Genomic DNA, 21,295 nt, shown 5'->3' with positions numbered 1-21,295 from the left:
CAAATGCTACCTGAGAGGCAAAACTGCCCCTGGTCAAGAACCACTGACTTAATTTTCAGTCTTGCTGTATGGGTGCATCCAAAGACAACCTCAACATTATACAAAAGTAGGAATAGTTGCACTATGAACAAATATATTTTCCATGACTGGCTCTGTAAGACAGTTTTTAATAAGCAACAGCTTTACCTTTTAATTCAAATATCATTGAAAACATTACTCATAACTATGATTTTTAGATAAATTTAGCTTGTATAAAAAAAAGCAATTTTATTTTGCTTAGTATAAGAGGATAGCTCTGAAAGTTTATTACAAACCAAGTGAAGAAATAACAATCCCTTTATAAGGCTAACATACAAAGGATGTTCAGGGAATAATTGATACCACCCAGTTGAAAAGGCTTCCTCCCGATACGATACAGCCACTAGCAAGATCAAAAAGTCTCTCCAGACTGAATATAGATGGCAGCGAGACATCAAATGGGACCTGAGAAAAAGCATAAAAGCGTTCATGAAATGCATTGTTTCAAACTGTTGACTGAAGTAACAATCTCAAAACACACAAACACCAATTCTAGGTAATGATCTTATGTGAAATATTCTTAACTCTTGCCTAAGATAAGACACAAAATTTCACATCTCTACTTTGCTGAAATGTCCTATATATCATTTTCTATCCTAATAAGACTCATATCTATGAATATATAAAAGTGGCATACAGATTCATGTCTGTAAATCTACAAAAATGAGACTATAAAATGGTAGACATTTCTAGAAATATGCATCATTTGATTTTATATAATCATTGCATATGATTTTAAGTTTAGGAATTTTAGTCCAGTTCCTAATGAACCACTTCTCTTCAGAACACATTGCGCAGTGAACAAATCTCTCCCCCTCATTTTGAGTTTAAATTCTGACATGGTGAAGCGAATTATGTTTGGAGTTCCTTCTTTCTGAAAGAAACACACAGTTACCATGTTGAGGACTAATGCAGCCAAAGTCATCTGAAAAATGGAAAATAAAGATTGTTTCTGGGGTCATGGCACACTGGTTATTTAAGTGGGAAGAATGGCAAGAAGGAAAGTGGGAAGATCAAACATGAAAGAAAGAAAACAAGTGTTCACTTGTTTCTAGGAAAGCACTTCATGCAGACTTAGATACTTGTGAAGATACATGAGCAAATAGCATGTAGAATGGTCACCATGAATTAAAGCCTTGGGGCCCCAAATCCTTGTAAGAAACTAGAAGACAAGTTTTATTAATGTCTTTTCTTGTTAAATGAAACTTTTATTCTGAAGAAAATACAATGAACTTAAAAATAGAGGCTGGTTTTCATTTCTTTTTCTTCACTCAATTGGATTAAAAAATAATAAAAGCATTCCAATACTTTCTATAACTTCAGATAATAAAGACTTGGAAAATTAATAATATCATGCTTTCTTAATTCTGAAGTAATTAGTGTTAGCAGTTTAAAGAGTATCTTTCCAAAACAACAGAGAATGAGATAGTTGGATGGCATCACCAACTCAATGAACATGTGTTGAGTAAACTCTGGGAGTTGGTGATGGACAGGGAGGCCTGGCATGCTGCAGTCCATGGGGTCGCAAAAAGTTGGACACAACTGAGCGACTGAACTGAACTGAACATGTTTTTTTGATATTGGGCTATATAAGTTGTTCATATATTTTGAAAATTAATCCACTGTCAGTCTCATCACTTGCAAATAATTTCTCCCATTCTATAGGTTGTCTTTTCACTTTGTTTATGGTTTCCTTTGATGTGCAAAAGCTTTTAAGTTTAATTAGGTCCCATTTGTTTATTTTTGTTTTTATTTTCATTACTCTAGGAAAAAGTGAAAGTGTTAAGTTTCTCAATCATGTCTGACTCTTTGCGGCCCCCTGGACTGCAATCTGTCAGGCTCCTCTGTCCATGGAATTCTCCAGGCAAGAATACTGGACTGGAGTGGATACCCATTCCCTTCTCCAGGGAATCTTCCCAACCTAGGGATTGAATCACAGTCTCCTACATGGCAGGCAGATTCTTCACTGTCTTGAGTAACAGATGGAGAATCCCATAAACAGAGGGGCCTGGCAGGCTACAGTCCATGGGGTGGCACAAAGTCAGACACATCTGAGTGACAAACACTTTCATTTTCTTTCAGTAATATGGTCATTTTAACAATATTAATTTCTCCAGTCCATGAACACATAATATCTTTCCATTTATTTGTGTCTTTTTCAATTCTTTCATTAGTGCATAATACTTTACAGTGAACACAACTTTCATCTCCTTGATTAAAAATTTTTCCCATGGTCTCTGTGGCACTTTGGACACTTCTCCAGTATTAGCTTTCAGAAATTTTATGGACGGTTCTGGGTTTTCCCTAAAGAATTTCTCAGGAAAAGTTAGGTTCCAAGTGAAATTATAGAATTTCTTTATTTGTCATTCAACAGAGATAATATTGGCAATCATATAATTATTGAGAAGTATTGTATGTGTTTAGTAAATAGTCTTGAGCCCAAATTGATATGGATAAGATAGCAGAGAATCTTGGTTTCTTTACCTGGATTAGGAAAGGTTTTATAGAAATAAAGGAAAAAATACCTTGATAGGTAGCAGACTGTAATTTAGTTCAAGTAGATTTTGATTCAAGGAGCAATATCAAAGACAGGATGATGATTTTGCCTGCCTAGAGAGGATAAAAGTATGAAAGAGTACAAGGAAGGCAAAGGAAGTTAATCAAGGTGGACCACACTGAAGGGGTTCATTAAAATCTGGCCTGGACTTGAACTTGTTCAGAAGAGTTCTGAAAGCCATTGGAGAGTTAAAGGTTATTTGCCAATGCTGTATTTTATATGAGTTTCAGCATGAAAACTAGATTTTACCATAATGAAAGATTTATTACTTTTGTTCCTTTGCTCTTACTATTTTCCTTGATTGAAAGAAAAATTGTTTTGTCTTCAAAATATCTATGCGTTTTCTTAAGCCACTAAGTTTTTTACTGAGCACCTTCTTTGAGACCTCTGCTTATTTCTCTCAGCCCAATGTCAGTTGCCTTTTCATTGATTTTAAGTGTTAATGACTAAGAAAAAAGGGAGAAAGCCAAATAACCACTAAATAATTAGATTTAGAGATAGGAATACCAGACCACCCGACCTGCCTCTTGAAATACCTATATGCAGGTCAGGAAGCAACAGTTAGAACTGGATATGGAACAACAGACTGGTTCCAAACAGGAAAAGGAGTACGTCAAGGCTGTATATTGTCACCCTGCTTATTTAACTTATATGCAGAGTACATCATGAGAAACGCTGGGCTGGAAGAAGCACAAGCTGGAATCAAGATTGCCGGGAGAAATATCAATAACCTCAGATATGCAGATGACACCACCCTTATGGGAGAAAGTGAAGAGGAACTAAAAAGCCTCTTGATGAAAATGAGACAGGAGAGTGAAAAAGTTGGCTTAAAGCTCAACATTCAGAAAACGAAGATCATGGCAACTGGTCCCATCACTTCATGGGAAATAGATGGAGAAACAGTGGAAACAGTGTCAGACTTTATTTTTGGGGGCTCCAAAATCACTGCAGATGGTGACTGCAGCCATGAAATTAAAAGAAACTTATTCCTTGGAAGGAAAGTTATGACCAACCTAGATAGTATATTCAAAAGCAGAGACATTACTTTGCCAACAAAGGTCCGTCTAGTCAAGGCTATGGTTTTTCCAGTGGTCATGTATGCATGTGAGATTTGGACTGTGAAGAAAGCTGAGCACCGAAGAATTGATGCTTTTGAACTGTGATGTTAGAAAAGACTCTTGGGAGTCCCTTGGACTGCAAGGAGGTCCAACCAGTTCATCCTAAATGAGATCAGTCCTGGGTGTTCATTGGAAGGACTGATGCTGAAGCTGAAACTCCAGTACTTTGGCCACCTCATGCGAAGAGTTGACTCATTGGAAAAGACCCTGATGCTGGGAGGGATTGGGGGCAGGAAGAAAAGGGGACAACAGACGATGAGATGGCTGGATGGCATCACTGACTCGATGAACATGAGTTGGAGTAGACTCCGGGAATTGGTGATGGACAGGGAGGCCTGGCGTGCTGTGATTCATGAGGTCGCAAAGAGTTGGACACGACTGAGTGACTGAACTGAACTGAACTCTTATAATTGGTAAGTGGAGGAGGGCATGGCAACCCACTCCAGTATTCTTGCATGGAGAATCCCATGGACTGAAGAGCCTGGCAGGCTACAGTCCATGGGGTCACAAAGAGTCGGACAGGACTGAGCGACTAAGCACAGCACAGCATAATTGGTAAGTGGGATATGAAAAATTGCAAGCACTGTGATACAGATGGATTTAACTTTGTGTCCTTTCAAGAACCTTAAAACAGAGTCACAGCCATAAAAAGAATAGCTTCAAGGTAGGAAAACAAATACTATTTTTATATAGCATTCTCACATGTCTTTTCCTACCATGTTTTCTATATCTTCTTTATTTATATCACCTGAATCTTTGAAGTTAGTGATTTACTGGATTTTTTTTTTTTTTTTGGATCAGGGAAAAAAGATGCATTTCACAGTAGAAAGGATAATGTGATACTAACTTACTTAAGAGCTGATATCATGAATGACTAGTGACCCAACTAATAAAAGTTTAGATGAAAGGGAACCATTAACAGATGTATTTGGTTTCTCGATACTTTATATGACCAAGTGGATCCCATTACAACCAATAATGTTATTCTTCCCAGTCTAACAGAAATAGCACCCAACTCTAAGGAATACGAGAAAGGCTTATAAACAACTCTACCAGACATAGAAATTTCACACTTTTCTGGGAACAAAATTATCTTTTTCATGAACCGAATTTTTGTATTAATAAAATTTAAATATAACAGAAAAGAAGTTTTTTAAAAAAACATAATATCGGATCAAAGAGTCAGACTGGTAAGATAATAGAAATCTTTTAAAATTTAAAGAAATAACATTGTTAAAAAGACATTTTGCAGAGAAGAAGAAATTTAAAAATTGAAGATAAGATTATGGCAGAGAAAGCATATGTTCCAAAAACTGGTTCAATAGTCGTACTGCCTAAGAATAGGATCTATTCTTAAATCATGATGCCCATCACCATCACTGCACTGACACTCTACAAACACTGAACCCTGGCTATGCATGGTGTTTCCTTGAGCTCTTGAGTAGAGTTCACCTTTTAATAAAGGGCTATTCTTGCTCAGACATATCGCCCCTTATGATCACGAAACCAAAGGTTTCAGTCCAGCCGAAAATATTTCTGCAACGTAAGGAGCCCCGTCTCCATTTTCACATCTAAGTAGATGCCAAAAATGTTCAGGACAATGGCTTCTTTATTGAAATACATGAAGAGCACCTCCATGAGAGGAGTTAATATTGAGGGGGACTACATTCATTGGGATATATGTTCAAAAATCAATGTTAGGTGATGTCCATACTTTACAGTTATGGCACAATAATAAATAAATATTTGGTCTATGTCCCTGATTTTTTTGTATAGAGCTCCTAAAACCTTGGAAATTTTCTTTCATATGCTTATAAGATGACTAACGTGAGGAACGACTGAAGCAACTTAGCAGCAGCAGCAGCAGCAAGGTGAGGAAAGATGCCTAGATAGCTTCAGGATGTGGTTGGTCACCAGGAAAACCAAGCATGTGTTTAAAGAGGTAAACATCCAGTCTAATAACTCATCCTTTGGGGAGGGAAGAGCAACTGAAGATGGAGTTCAATCACCAATGTCCAATGACTAAATCAACCGTGCCTACATAATAAGACCTCAATAAAAACTCCATGATGAGGACTTCCCTGGAGGGCCAGCGGTTGAGACTCCATGCTTCCATTGCAGGGGGCATGGGTTTGATACCTGGTCCAGGTACTAAGGTCCTACATGACACACAGTAGGGCAAAACACAAACAAACAAACAAAACAGAAAACAAAATGCTCGCAAACATTTTAAGGAGTTTCTTGGTTGGTAAACAAACTGATGTGCTGGGAGGGTGATGCACCCAAGGAGGGTATGGAAATTCTGCTCCTCCCAACCCCTATGTCTTGCCCTAATGCATCTTTATTTGGCTATTCCTCAGTTGTAGCCTTTACAAAAAACTGGTGCATGCTGAGTGTGCAGTAAGTTGTTTCAGTGTATGACTCTTTGTGACCCTATGGACTACTGGCTGCCAGGCTTCTCTGTCCATGGGATTCTCCAGGCAAGAATACCAGAGTGGTTGCCATGCTCTCCTTCAGGGGATCTTTCTGCCCAAGGGATTGAACCTGCATCTTTTATGTCTCCTGCATTGGCAGGCAGGTTCTTACCACTAGTGCCACCTGGGATAATAAACTAGTAAACTTAAGCAAAGTGTTTTCCTGAGTTCTGTGAGTTATTATAGCAAATTATCGAACCTTAGTGAACACTGGGGGAACTTCTGAATTTGTAGTCTGCTGTGGCAGAAGCATGGGTATCCTGGGCACCTCATTTAAGCTGGCATCTGAAGTGGGGGCATTCTTGGACTGAGCCCTTCACCTGTGGGAGTCTGTGCTAACTCTTCAGAGTGTCTGAAATGAACTGACTTGCTGGGCATCCAGTTGGTGGCAGAAAACTGTAGAATCAGCTAGTGTCCAGAAACTCCTGTAAGACTTGTATCTGCCATTACATAGATTAGGGCAGTGTTTAGCCACTGAATGCCTTTGGGCTTTCCCTTCACTCTTCCTCCTCCTCCCTGGTACCCCTTCTGCACACATGGCCTGCCCTTCATACCCTACCCCAGGCTGAGCCAAGGCACTATGTGATGAAAAATAATAGCACTTGCACCGATAGCTCCGTTATGGGTATATGCTTTTTATACGGAACTACTTAAGAAAACAATCCTTTAAGACCAAAAGAGACCATTAAGAGAAAAGTAAAAAGTTTTGGCTGTACATATCCAGGCTTATTTTGAGGACTCAAGAGTCTAAGTCCCAGAGAAAAGAGCTTTTGAAACCTGACCCCTATTGTGCAGAAAGAACGGCTGGTCTCTCACTCCAGCAAAGTCTTTTTCACCAAATAAAGAACTAATAAAGGGTATCAAACAGGGCAAATCCCCTTCAAAACATCAGACTCTAATCAGAACAGGAAGCAGGAGTTATACAACCAACAATGAAGTACATAAGGCATAAAGGCCAGATGCAAGTTCATGACCAAGGATTCAGTGCTTATAATCAGGGGTTGGAGGAAGAATTAAAGGAACAGTGTTCTGGGGTAGGTGATTGAATAGAAATGCTTATACTCAATGTACTGTAAAACTGAGTGTCTATTCCTCACTGTCTGTGGAGATGTATAAATCCTGATATTGTTCTATATGTGATGACATTGTTCTTACCTCATTGCCTTTATTTTCATAAGATGGTTTTAAAGTTTTATCAAGTCCTTTTTTTTAACTCCGGGAAAAAAGTGTTTCTCTGAAAAAGGAAGCCTGTATTTACTGAGGACTGGATATGTGCTGGAATCATTGCTTTACAGACTTTATTTCATTTGTAAATTAACTGTTAAAATGGAGGTCAAAGGAAAATGTGATTGAACTCTGGATCACACTGTAGAATGTATTTTTAATCATGAGTGGGTGACTTGTGTATGATGTTTTCCCCTCACTTCTACATTAGAAAATAAACTTTAAACCAGCAAGAATGTTTCCAACTTCCTTTAGAACTCTTCCAGTTCCAATATAAAGATTAATTGAGCACTCTTATGAACTCATCACCAGTTGGGGAATCTTCATTTTTTATTTATTTTTTACTCATTGTCGTGGTTCAGGTTCCTGGGAAGCAGAGACTGAGATAGAACTTAGCTTTTAGGAAGTTTATCAGGGCAGTCCCTTGGGATCAACACCCATGGGGAAAGGAGAGAAAGCAGGATTCGGCAGAGAGAGAGAAGATGGGCTGCAACGTGGTCGCAACAAACCCCACGCCAACCCCATGGGAAGCGGTGAAGCTGCAGTGGCCCTTTAGAATTGTCCTAAATTGTGGTTTTGGGGGGTCGGGTCATTTCACCATGTCAACCAGTAATTAGATACAGACAGCTTCCTGCCCCCACCAAAAAAGACCATGCCTTTAGGCATGGATTCCTGGAGAGTGTTGAGAATTGAAGGCTATTGGTCCACACATTTCCACAGCTGGGAAAACAAGTTCTTCAGGGGCCACAAAGGCATAAATATTTAATTGAGTGGTTAACTCTGTGTGTGTGTGTGTGTGTGTGTGTGTGTGTGTTAGTTGCTTCTAACTCAGTTGTATCTGACTCTTTGCAACCCCTTGGACTGTACCCGCCAGCCTCCTCTGTCCATGGGATTCTCCAGGCAAGAATACTGGAATGGGTTGCCATTTCCTTCTTCAGGGGATCTTCCCAACCGAGGGACTGAACCTGAGTCTCCTGCATTGCAGGCAGATTCTTGACCATCTGAGCCACTAGGGAAGCCATTAAACAAATGGCAATATGGCAGAAAAACACATACTAGTATATAGCCAATATGAGCATATGGGAGATTTAATGTATTGAAATTTTTTATACTAGATTTCTAGAGACTTATTTTCTGGGTCATGGTAAAACAAACTTAATACATTCCCAGTATTATTTCTATTAATCACTTTATTTAATTACCCTCAGGAACATTTCCCCCTCTGGAGTATGAGGAAGAGAATTAGAAACTAAAGAGTAGGAAGAAGATTCAGAAAAAATATCCTCCCTCGAATAATGTCCTCCCATAACTTGAATATGAAAAAATTCAATAATTTTGCCTGCAGCTTAACTTTTCTTGAGGAATTCCCTATGGAAGGCCTAGAACCTTACATAAAAAAATTTTTCCCCCAAAAGCGGGAGCTGAAAACAAGTCCAGGGGCCCCACAGAGCCCATGGGAGGAGAAGGGGACTGGAGTCAGGTGGATGTGGGGGGAGAGGCTGCCCATGACAGGGGTATTTCATGTTTTATATGCACTGCAGGCAGAGTTCAAGGGCAGCTGAGCAGTAGGGCAGAGGCAGTGCTGCACAGTGGTTAGAAACATGATCTGGGAAGCCAGTCTGCCTGGGTATAAAACCTGGCTCTGATGCTAACCAGTTAAGGGACCTTGGGCAAGTGACTTACATTTCTCACATGTAAAGATTTTTTTTAATAGAAATCTAAACAGAAACAGAAACCTAAAGTCACATTCTCAATGAACTTCAGAGTGTAGTGTGGATTAACTGCCTACTGCTGCTGTAACATACAAACCTGCGGCTTACAACAATACAAGTTTGTTCTCTTACAGTCCTGGAGGTAAGAAACCTGAATTCATTTTCATGGGGCTAAAGTCAGGGTGGAGGAAGGGCTGGTTCCTCCTGGAGGCTGTCAGCAAAGAATCTGTTTCTTTGCTTATTTTAGCCTCTAGAGTCCACTTGTCTTGGAATATGGCTGCCTTTTCCATCCTCAGACCACATCACTCCAATCTTGGCTTCCATCATCACTTTGCCATCTCCTCTTCTGCTATCAAATCTCCTTCTGCCTCCCTTTGACAAGGATACTTGGGACTACATTTAGGGCCCATGCAAATAATTCAGGATAATCACTGCCACCTCAATATCCTAAACCTGATCTACAAAATCCGTTTGGTCATATAAAATAATGGGTTCTAGGGGTTAGGGTGTACACATCTCTTGGAGGCATGATTCAACCTACCAAAAGGTGTGATTAAATTAGACAGCTTAGTTCAAAAAAATATCACATTTATATCATATCTTCTCAACAGAGTTTTGGTAATTGAAGTTACTGAATTAAGTGTTTAAAAAATGCATGGCATTTCTGCAGATGCCTTCAGTGCCAGACATTATTAGTGCTCATTAAACAAAGTACATACTTGTTCCTCCATGGTTCTCTACATACATCCTTGCACATTAGGGTGAGGCCAAGAGGATCAGAGCAGAAATTATGACACGGATTCCATGCTGGCTCTTATAAATGGTCACCTTAATTTATTGCCTAAACTGGGAGACTTTTGAGAATAAAGGGAAGTATATTAACTACTGGGCCTCCTTGGTAGCTCAGCAGTAAAGAATCTGCCTGCAGTGCAGGAGTTCAGTTCGGTTCAGTTCAGTTACTCAGTCATGTCTGACTCTTTGTGACCCCATAGACTGCAGCATGCCAAGCTTCCCTGTTCATCACCAACTCCCGGAGCTTACTCAAACTCACATCCATCACGTCGATGATGCCATCCAACCATCTTATCATCTGTCGTCCCCTTCTCCTCCTGCCTTCTATTTTTCCCAGCATCAGGGTCTTTTCTAGTGAGTCAGTTCTTCACATCAGGTGGCCAAAGTATTGGAGTTTCAGCTGTTCAATATACCAATGAATATTCAGGACTGATGTCCTTTAGGATGGACTGGTTGGATCTCCTTGCTGTCCAAGGGACTCTCAAGAGTCTTCTCCAACACCAGAGTTCAAAAGCATCAATTCTTTGGCACTCAGCTTTCTTTATAGTCCAACTCTCACATCCATACATGACTGTTGGGAAAACCATAGATTTGACTAGATGGACTTTTGTTGGTTAAGTAATGTCTCTGCTTTTTAATATGCTGTCTAGGTTGGTCATAGCTTTTCTTTCAAGGAGCAAGTGCTTTTAATTTCATGGCTGTGGTCACCATCTGCAGTGATTTTTGAACCCCCCCAAATAAAATCTCTCACTGTTTCCATTGTTTCCCCATCTATTGGTCATGAAGTGATGGGACCAGATGTCACGATCTTAGTTTTCTGAATGTTGAGCTTTAAGCCAACTTTTTCACTCTCCTCTTTCACTTTCATCAAGAGGCTCTTCAGTTCTTCTTCACTTTCTTCCATAAGGGTTGTGTCATCTGCATATCTGAGGTTATTGAGATTTCTCCCGGCAATCTTGATTTCAGCTTGTACTTCATCCAGCCCAGCGTTTCTCATAATGTACTCTGCATATAGATTAAATAAGCAGAGTGACAGTATACAGCCTTGACATACTCCTTTCTTGATTTGGAACCAGTCTGTTGTCCCATGTCCAGATCTGTTGTTTTTTGACCTACATACAGATTTCTCAGGAGACAGGTCAGGTGGCCTGCTATTCCCATCTCTTTAAGAATTTTCCACAGTTTGTTGTGATCACACAGTCAAAGGCTTTGGCATAGTCAATAAAGCAAAAGTAGATGTTTTTCTGAAACTCTCTTGCTTGTTCGATGATCCAGCAGATGTTGGCAATTTGATCTCTGGTTCCTCTGCCTTTTCTAAATCCAGTTTCAACATCTGGAAGTTCATGGTTCATGTACTGTTGAAGCCTGGCTTGGAGAATTTTGTGCAGTACTTTGCTAGCATATGAGATGAGTACAATTGTGTGGTTGTTTGAACATTCTTTGGCTTTGCCTTTCTTTGGGATAAGAATTAAAACTGACCTTTTTCAGTCCTGTGGCCAGTGCTGAGTTTTCCATATTTGCTGGCATATTGAGAGCAGAAGTTTCATAGCATCATCTTTCAGGATTTGAAATAGCTCAACTGGAATTCCATCACCTCCACTAGCTTTGTTCATAGTGATGCTTTCTAAGGCCCATTTGACCACATTCCAGAATGTCTGGCTCTAGGTAAGTGATCACACCATCGTGGTTATCTGGGTCATGAAGATCTTTTTTGTGTAGTTCTGTGTATTCTTGCCACCTCTTAATATCTTCTGCTTTTGTTAGGTCCATACCATTTCTGTCCTTTATTGTGCTCATCTTTGCATGAAGTGTTCCCTTGATATTTCTGATTTTCTTGAAGAGATCTCTAATCTTTCCCAGTTGATTGCTTTCCTCAATTTTTTGCATTGATCGCTGAGGAAGGCTTTATCTCTCCTTGCTATTCTTTGGAAGTCTGCATTCAAATGGGTATATCTTTCCTTTTCTCCTTTGCCTTTAGCTTCTCTTCTTTTCTCAGCTATTTGTAAGGCCTTCTCAGACAACCATTTTGCCTTTTTGCATTTCTTTTTCTTGGGGATGGTCTTGATCACTGCCTTCTGTATGATGTCATAGTTCCTCACGCACTCTATCAGATCTAATCCCTTGAATCTATTTCTCACTTCCACTGTATAATCTAAATCGATTTGATTCAGGTCATACCTGAATGGTCTACTGGTTTCCCCTACTTTCTTCAATTTAAATCTGAATTTGGCAATAAGGAGTTCATGATCTGAGCCACAGTCAGTTCCCAGTCTTGTTTTTGCTCACTGTATAGCAATGCAGGAGACAAGGGTTCAATCCCTGGGTCAGGAAGATACCCTGAGAAGGAAATGGTAACCCACTCCAGTATTTTCATCTGGGAAATCTCATGGACAGAGGAGTCTGGTGGGCTATAGTTCATGGGGTCACAAAAGAGTCAGACACAGTTTAGTGACTAAACCACCACCAACCATATCAGCTATTACACCAAATCAACAGGTATACACTGTGATTGCTACAGGCAAACCTGAATATCTATAATCACCCAACTTAAAAACATCCTGCAAAATCCCCCAGCCCTCTTCTCCTCTGACTGGGAGGCCAGGTAGTCCAGATAGCAGAGTTACAAGTTGAAGGTGAGTTGCCCTCCCCTTGCTGACTTTTATGAGAAATAAACCTTTATTGCCAGTTCACAGGGTATTTGTTCGTAGAACACAGCCTAAGCTATCCTGACTCAGACACGTACACTCTGGCAAGCTTGCTCTCTCCTCATTGTATTTCTGAATAGGGGACATTCCATCAGTGTAAGGGTTTGACTCCACTTAAAGGTCAGGTCATTTGCTCTCAGCAGCAAAGTTACAGGAAGAAATGCTCTAACTGGGTATAAATGCCGACACTGGGTTCCCTTCTGAACAGCTGTGACTGGTCTGCTTATGGGCTTTTGACTTGGGAGACTGAAATGAAAACTCCAGAGTTTGAACAATACTTGGCATTTCTTGATGCTTTTTTTATGAAGGAGTTCAGTGAGCTTAACATCAGGCAACTCTAAACAGGGGGCTCTTTTTCAGAGCAAAGACTTACAAAGAATGTGAACTGATGTTGGCATTTTGTTCAGGGGACTTTGTTGGTGAGAATGAAAGCATGAAGGGCTTTGTTGGTCAGCAGCTCTCACTGCAGCAGAAACTAGAGGGTAGCCCTGTGGGCTCTAGTGTGTGGAGGGAACACTGCTCATGCTAACTGCTTTGTTCACATCCATACACACCGCAAACAGCTGCCAACCATTCTTACAGCGTGGCCACCACTGACTGGCAATTTCTGATAAGAAGTGTAGCAGAGCATACAATTTACAAAGCAATTTCACATAAAGTATTTCTTTTTAGCTTTTTTTTCATTATCTCTAACCTGAGCAATCAGCCTTTGGTTTGTCAATATTAATAAGAGGATGTGGAGGGGAAGGGGGCAAGGAAAGAGAAGGAGGAAGGGGAGGAGGAGAGGCAGTAAAAAGATGAATCAAACAGAGTGGGATCCACCCTGAGCCCCCCTGAACATCTAAACCCATATTGTGTGCCTGATACCACTTCAGGCACTCTTGGGCTAATGCTAATTGTGTGGCCAAAGTAAAATGTGTCAATATTTATATGGATTTTTTTGTTCATCAAAAGCATAGTTTAATGGTTCTCCAGACAATTAAGCTGAGAGGGAAAAAATACCAATCCTCAAAGCTTACGTACTGTATGGTTCTTCTAATATAACATTCTTGAAATGACAAAACTATAGAAATGGAGAATAGATCAGTCATTGTCAACAGTCAGGGACAGGGTGGGGTGTGAGATTGGAGGTGACTATAAAAGGACAACAGGAGGGGTCCTTGTTGTGATGAAATTGTTCTGTAGTCTGACTTTATTAATGTCAATATCCTGGTTGTGATATTGTAATATAGCTTCATGCTGTACTACATTATTATGTTATATTTTTATTTCATGGGAGTCTATAATGAAGAATGGTTGAAAAATATTTGGCAAAACTAATACAATATTGTAAAGTTTAAAAATAAAATAAAAAAAGATTATATTAAATGTCTATTTGCTCTTTGAAAAGTTGCAAGCATTCAGATAGGCCAAAGGTCACTAATGCAGAGAGTTACTAATGATCAAATGAAGAAATGACTCATTTCCCATTATTTTAAGTCTGGGGAAAAAAAGATGGCTACAGTGTATTGGAAGTTTACACATGGTGTTGACAGGCAGTATATCAGATGTGTTACACACTGTCTCTAATGTAATCCTACACGAGGAGGAGCTATCATCAAAGTAATGATAAGGAGCTGAAGCAGAGAAGGAAATGTGAGTAGCTCACCATCACATCATAATAGATGGTGGAACTAAGAATCAAATCATGCTTTTATCCACTGAAATACATTGCTTCTGAAACCTTCAACAACATGGAATTGACCTGAGGTCTTTAAGGACAAATGGCTTGTCCACAGGAGTAACACTGGGGCTTGAGTGTTCATACAGCACTCTTTCCACCATGCTGTGCTCTCACAGGTGGTTGAGAAGAGAATATAATGGCAGTATCAGCTGCCTGAGAGACAGGGGAAATAAGGGCAAAAATCTCAACAAGGCTGGTGTCCAAAGTATAACAAGGAAAATGGGTAAATTTACATGAGTTCCTCCTTTGTAGATTTATTTGAATATAAAGAACTCTAATTCAGAACATTTCAAAAGATCTGTCCTCTGACTCAGAAATATGGGGCAAAAATCAGCATCCCCCTAAAGTGCATTATAATCCCACTGTTAAGGGACCAGTTTTTTGATCAAGACAAAACTGTTACCAAAAAATGGATGAAGTGAGTGAAAACTAAGCACTTAATTCAGTTTGCAGTGAGATAGAAAGCAATGAACAGATCTGCTAATAATGTCCTTGCCTCTCACCGCCTTTGAGGTCATACAAAGTGACTCAACTTTGGGAAACTGTCCTCTTGATTCTGAAATACAGCTGTATCTGAAATTAAGCCAGGCTTGCTTTCTCAAGCAGCGCACACACTTGTTACCACTTTTCCAGTAAATACACAATATAAGGTTCATGACTATATTTTGGCTTAAATTACATCCAAGTATCATTATACCCCCAATTGCATGTCTGACAAAAGTGGGACCAGTGCTTTGAGCACAGACAACACAAAGGCTCTTGGTTCCTGGATGAGTGAGAGCTGTTTCACCTTGACACTGTTGCTGGCAAATCTCTGAGAGATGAGCGTTTTGAAAATGCTATAAACAGCTTAGCCTTTTCTTAGTATTTTGAAGAGCACATTAATAGCCTGGCCTTTTCTTAAGGGCTTTCTTTTTCCCTTAGCCAAATTTGACAGTTGGAAGTGAACAGTGAGCGGATGGAATCAAAGTCAGAGCTGTGTCTTAAAAGCAGTGTGGAAATGATGTCATCCGGCATTGTCTTCAAAAGAATATAAGAATATTAAGTGGATGTCTCATGAACTTACATACAAAGGATACTCTTCACTTGAGGACAGAATGATAATGTCTCACAGAAGAAAGATGTAATTCTTGATACCCATAAAATCTATTCAGACAGCTCTTAGCTGGTACCAAAAAACCCTGCAACTCTCAACCAAAAGAAGTTATATTAATAGAATTAATTTTTTGATACCTAATAAGCTATAGAATAGCTTGTTCTCCATGCTGTAAATGACAGTTTAAAGATGGTATTGTCATTGTTACCATTTGGGAAATTTTGTTAAAAAGAAACCAAGAGGTATACGGTCATGTAACAGAATTAGCCAAAGGAAGTTAAAAAGCATAACACTACCCTCTTAGACTTAACAGCTTCCCAAAAAGTTATATGGAAGCTCTCCTATATAAACAGGGACACATGCAACCCCATCCAACACCCAGAAAAACTGCAGAGCTTATTTCAAAGGGTATGTTGAGAATCCACCTAGTTTTTCCCCTGTCTTCTGTGTATAAACACACAGCAACTCCGTAGCAGCTGAATTTTTAAACACTGGCTGAGCAGTTTGCCAGGAGCGGTGTCTGCTTACAGCAGGAAGAGGCCTAGAAATTAGGAATGCTTTATCAGATGTTGTGGCCAACTGCATTTTCCCAAAATAGCTGCAACAATGTTCTGCATACAGCTGGAAGTCAATAATTACCAATGAACAGAGAGTTGTATAAGATGACTTAGTCCTCCCCACAGTTAGTCACAGCAAGAGCGGAAAGAATATTTTCAGCGTCATATTTGAATCCTATCTGACAACTTGGAAACTGTAGTAATTTGAACTTATGTAGGCAATAAAAGGATAGCTTCATTGCTGGCACACCAAAAAGTATACCTAACTGTCATTTGCATTCTGTGCTAAGAAGGTCAGCATGGAGCACTCATTCTCTTGCTTCATTTCCTTGCTAGTCGCAGGTTCTTTTTGTCACAAGCTATGTGGCAATATTTATTTTAATCAAGAAGAGGCAATACAAGCAAAGGCAATTATAACAGGTAGGTTCGGTAAGGAACTAAACAGCAAGATCTCATCCCAGTGACCAAAAAAAAAAAAAGCATGTAACTGTATTTGTCTGACAATTTATTTCTTGGAACAAGCTTGTAAATGCCCATATGCTCATGCTCCATCCAGCACTATCAGGTAAGTCTAGCTCTCAGTGGAGGGGTTAGCATGGGGTCAATTGGAGGTACCTTCTCTTGGACCAAAGACCGAAGATTGGGATCTCATGTTGGAGTCTTGCACCTTGATGGAATTTCTCTAAGCTCTAACAGTGATTTATATTACAGGAACAGAAAATGACTCCTGGTTTTCTCCCTATCTTTAGCACCATTGCTCTCCTTTTCTGTCAATGTTTCAGAACAAATTTGTATCTTAAAAATCAGTTGAAATTAGTTGACTAGAGCTTGAAGAATTCAAACATAGAAGGCAGGACTATGGTAAAGACGATGATGATGACAATGAAATAGTTAATAATTTACTAAACATTTATTTGCTCTTTGAACTTCCAGATGCTCCAGCTGGATTTAGAAAAGGCAGAGGAACCAGAGATCAAATTGCCAACATCCGGTGGATCATGGAAAAAGCAAGAGAGTTCCAGAAAAACATCTATTTCTGCTTTATTGACTATGCCAAAGCCTTTGACTGTGTGGATCACAATAAACTGTGGAAAATTCTGAAAGAGATGGGAATCCTAGACCACCTGACCTGCCTCTTGAGAAATCTATATGCAGGTCAGGAAGCAACGGTTAGAACTGGACATGGAACAACAGACTAGTTCCAAATAGGAAAAGAAGTACGTCAAGGCTGTATATTGTCACCCTACTTATGTAACAGATATGCAGAGTACATCATGACAAACGCTGGGCTGGAAGAAGCACAAGCTGGAATCAAGATTGCTGGGAGAAAGATCAATAACCTCAGATATGCAGATGACACCACCCTTATGGCAGAAAGTGAAGAGGAACTAAAAAACCTCTTGATGAGAGTGAAAGAGGAGAGTGAAAAAGTTGGCTTAAAGCTCAACATTCAGAAAACTAAGATCATGGCATCTGGTACCATCACTTCATGGCAAATAGATGGGGAAACAGTGTCAAACTTTATATTTTTGGGCTCCAAAATCACTGCAGATGGTGATTGCAGCCATGAAATTAAAAGACACTTACTCCTTGGAAGGAAAGTTATGACCAACCTAGATAGCATATTCAAAAGCAGAGGCCTTACTTTGCCAACAAAGGTCCGTCTAGTCAAGGCTATGGTTTTTCCAGTGGTCATGTATGGATGTGAGAGTTGGACTGTGAAGAAAGCTGAGTGCCGAAGAATTTATGCTTTTGAACTGTGGTGTTGGAGAAGACTCTTGAGAGCCCCTTGGACTGCAAGGAGATCCAACCAGTCCGTTCTGAAGGAGATCAGCCCTGGGTGTTCATTGGAAGGAATGATGCTAAAGCTGAAACTCCAGTACTTTGGCCACCTCATGTGAAGAGTTGACTCATTGGAAAAGACTCTGATGCTGGGAGGGATGGGGGGCAGGAGGAGAAGGGGACGACAGAGGATGAGATGGCTGGATGGCGTCACCGATTCGATGGATGTGAGTCTGAGTGAACTCCGGGAGATGGTGATGGACAGGGAGGCCTGGAGTGCTGTGATTCATGGGGTCGCAAAGAGTCGGACACGACTGAGTGACTGAACTGAACTGAACTGAACTGATGCTGTGCTGAGTCGTTTCAGTCATGTTTGACTCTTTATGACCCCATGGACGGTAGCCCACAAGGCTCCTCTGTACTTGGGATTCTAAAGGCAAGAATATGGAGGGAGTTACCATGTCCTCCTCCAGGGGATCTTCCTGACCCAGGGATTGAACGTGCATCTTTTAGGTTTCCTGCATTGGCAAGCGGGTTCTTTACCACTAGCGCCACCTGAGAAACCCCTATTTGCACTAGACCCTACTCCCAATACTAACATACTTTATTTACTTTAATCCTCAAGATTGTGAGGCATTATTGGTATTATTATCCCACTTTATATCTGAGAAAACTGAAGCTTAGAGAAGTTAAATAATTTGCCTTGGGTCAAACAAGATCCAAGGCTGGGATTTCAACCCAGGTCTGTCAGGAGCCAAAGCCCCTAAATGTTATAAATCATGTGTCTTCAAAAACCAATTTTTTTCTGTGACATACTCTTGCATTGCAGGCAGATTCTTTACCATCTGATCCACCAGGGAAGCCCTCGTAAACCACAGTTTGTACAAAATTATATTTAAGCCTGATTTTTTAATTACCAATGGTCTGCTGCAGTTATTCTACACATTTCCACAATAAAAAATTAAGTTCTTCATTTAAAAAAAATGGAAAAATAATGAATGGCTAGATGAAAAAAAATCAGATATTACATTTCAGGTATTGAAAATTAAAGATAATTTAATTCAGTTCCAGAAACATTTACCAAGTCATGTCCTGTACAAGGCACTGTAAGAATTCATTCAAAGATTGAGATAGCATCGCCCCTGCTCCAGAGAAGCCAAAGCACTCGTGGTAGGGACACAGTGTAATGTTTCAAGTCTTACTAAAATATAATCTCCTAAGAGAAGTCTCCCCTATCACCTATCTAACCTGCTGACCCATTCTCTGTTACTTTCTATCACAGGGATGAGCATACTTTTTCTGTAAAGGGCCAGATGGTAAACGATTTAGGCTTAGTGGGTTATATGGTCTCTGTCAAAACCACTCAGCTCTGCTGTTGTAGTTTGAAAGCAGCTTTAGACCCACTGGCAAACAAATGAACATGGCTGTGTTCCAATAAAACTTTATTTACAAACAGGCAGTTGGCCAAGTAACTGTGCCAACTGGGCACTGTTTGCCAACCCTACTCTAACATCTCACTCTGTTTTTTCCTTTATAGCACTTAACAAAGTGTGGTATTATCTTATTTATTTATTTACTGTTTCCCTCAACAACAACAACAACAAAAAATAGCAGCTCCAAGAGAGTGGGGTCCTTGTTGCTTGTTCACAGCAGGCTCTCTAGGGTCTATAAAAGAATTCCTGACACCTAGGCAACTCACTCTGTGTATTTGTTGATCAGTTACATGAATGAACACCATTCCACAAAAGGAGAAACACGGACTGCCAACAAAATATGAACTATATTTGGCCTTACTGTTAATAAATATAAAATAATTGAAAATGTCATTTTTTACTTGTTAGATGTACAACAGTTAGAAGAAGAGAATGATGAGGAGGGGAGGAGGGGTGTAAGGGGGAGGGAGAGAGAGAGCAGAAAGAGGATGAGAACTAGTGTGGATGGGTATGTGGGCAAACTGGACCTCTCACTACTGCAGGTAGGAGAGAAAACCGGTGGCCATTTGCAATTATACACCAAGTTGTATCTGCCCATTCAAAAAGGGCAAAGGATTGAACAGACATTTCTCCAAGGATATACAAAAGGGTAATCGGCACATGAAGGATTCTCAATTAAATTAGTTTTAGAGAAATGCAAGTCAAAATCACAATGAGGTACCACTTTACATCCATTAAGATGGCTATTTTCAAAAAAGAGAAAATAAGTGTTGGTGAAGAAATGGAGATTTTAGAACCCTCTTGCACTGTTGATGGGAATGTGAAATGGTGCAGCTGTTGGGCGTTCCTTAAAAAGTTAAGCACAGAATTACTATATGAGCCACCAATTCCTCTCCTAGGTATATGCCTGGATACGTATACACTCATGTTTATAGTAGCATTATTTACAAGAGCCAAAAAGTAAAAACACCTTGAATGTTCATCTATCCACAGAAGAGTGGATAAACAAATATGGTATATGCATACAATGGAATATTATTTAGTCTTAAAAAGGAATGCAGTACTGATACATGCTAAAACATGGATGAACTTTGAAAACATTGTGTTAAATCAAGTGTGTGTGTGTTGGTGGCTCAGTCATGTCCAACTCTTTGTGGCCCATGGACTGTAGCCCACAAGGCTCCTCTGTCCATGGGATTCTCCAAGCAAAAATACTGAAATGGGTTGTCACTTCCTATTTCAGGGGATCTTCCCATCCCAAGGATTGAACCTGCATCTCTAAGTCTCCTGCATTCGCAGGCAGATTCTCTACCACTAGCGCTACCTGGAAAGTCCAAATGAAGTAAGCTAGCCACAAAAAACCAATATTGTATGATTCCATTTATATGTAATATTCAGAACAGGCAAATAGTAGAATAGAGGTTATCAGGAACTTGGGGAGGAGAGGAAATGAGAGTTATTATTTAATGGGTACAAAGTTTCTAACTGGGATGGTGAAAAATCTGTGGAGATGGATGGAGGAGATGTTTGCACAATATTTTGAATGTACTTAATGCCACTGATATATACACTTTAGAAATGATTAAAATTATAAATTTTATATTATATATGGTTAACCACAATAAGGTGTATACAGATCTTTCTTGATTTAGGGAGGGGTTGTGAAAAGTGTCCAACTCTTTGTGATGTCCCAATAAATGGGTCAATAAGTGGATCTGCAAAGAGATCAGACCAGTCAATCCTAAAGGAAATATGATTCAAAGAGCTGAGTCATTTGAAAAGACCCTGATGCTGGGAAAGATTGGGGGCAAGAGGAGACGGGGACGACAGAGGATGAGATGGTTGGATGGCATCACCGACTCAATGGACATGGGATTGGATGGACTCTGGGAGTTGGTGATGGACAGGGAGGCCTGGCGTGCTGCAGTTCATGGGGTCACAAAGAGTCAGACACGACTGAGTGACTGAACTGACTGAAAGGAAATCAATCCTGAATATTGGTCGGAAGGACTGATGCTGAAGCTGAAGCTCCAATAGTTTGGCC

At 39.9% G+C, this 21,295-nt stretch overlaps 1 protein-coding gene across 7 annotated transcripts in view; it reads right to left on the bottom strand.

The window, feature by feature from the left end:
- Positions 1-282: 282 nt before the first annotated feature.
- Positions 283-21,295, bottom strand: part of CFAP54 (cilia and flagella associated protein 54) — a 312,887-nt gene continuing 291,874 nt past the window's right edge. For all 7 annotated transcript variants that reach the window (XM_070789566.1, XM_019961126.2, XM_070789565.1 and 4 more), the window contains one exon: positions 283-483. In XM_070789566.1, coding sequence (XP_070645667.1) covers positions 364-483 — 120 coding nt within the window. In that variant the 3' untranslated portion in view covers positions 283-363. The remainder of the gene's footprint in view (positions 484-21,295) is intronic.

Source organism: Bos indicus, chromosome 5 (genome assembly GCF_029378745.1).
Source record: "Bos indicus isolate NIAB-ARS_2022 breed Sahiwal x Tharparkar chromosome 5, NIAB-ARS_B.indTharparkar_mat_pri_1.0, whole genome shotgun sequence".
Taxonomy (NCBI): domain Eukaryota; kingdom Metazoa; phylum Chordata; class Mammalia; order Artiodactyla; family Bovidae; genus Bos; species Bos indicus.
This window is presented reverse-complemented; position numbering and strand designations above follow the sequence as displayed.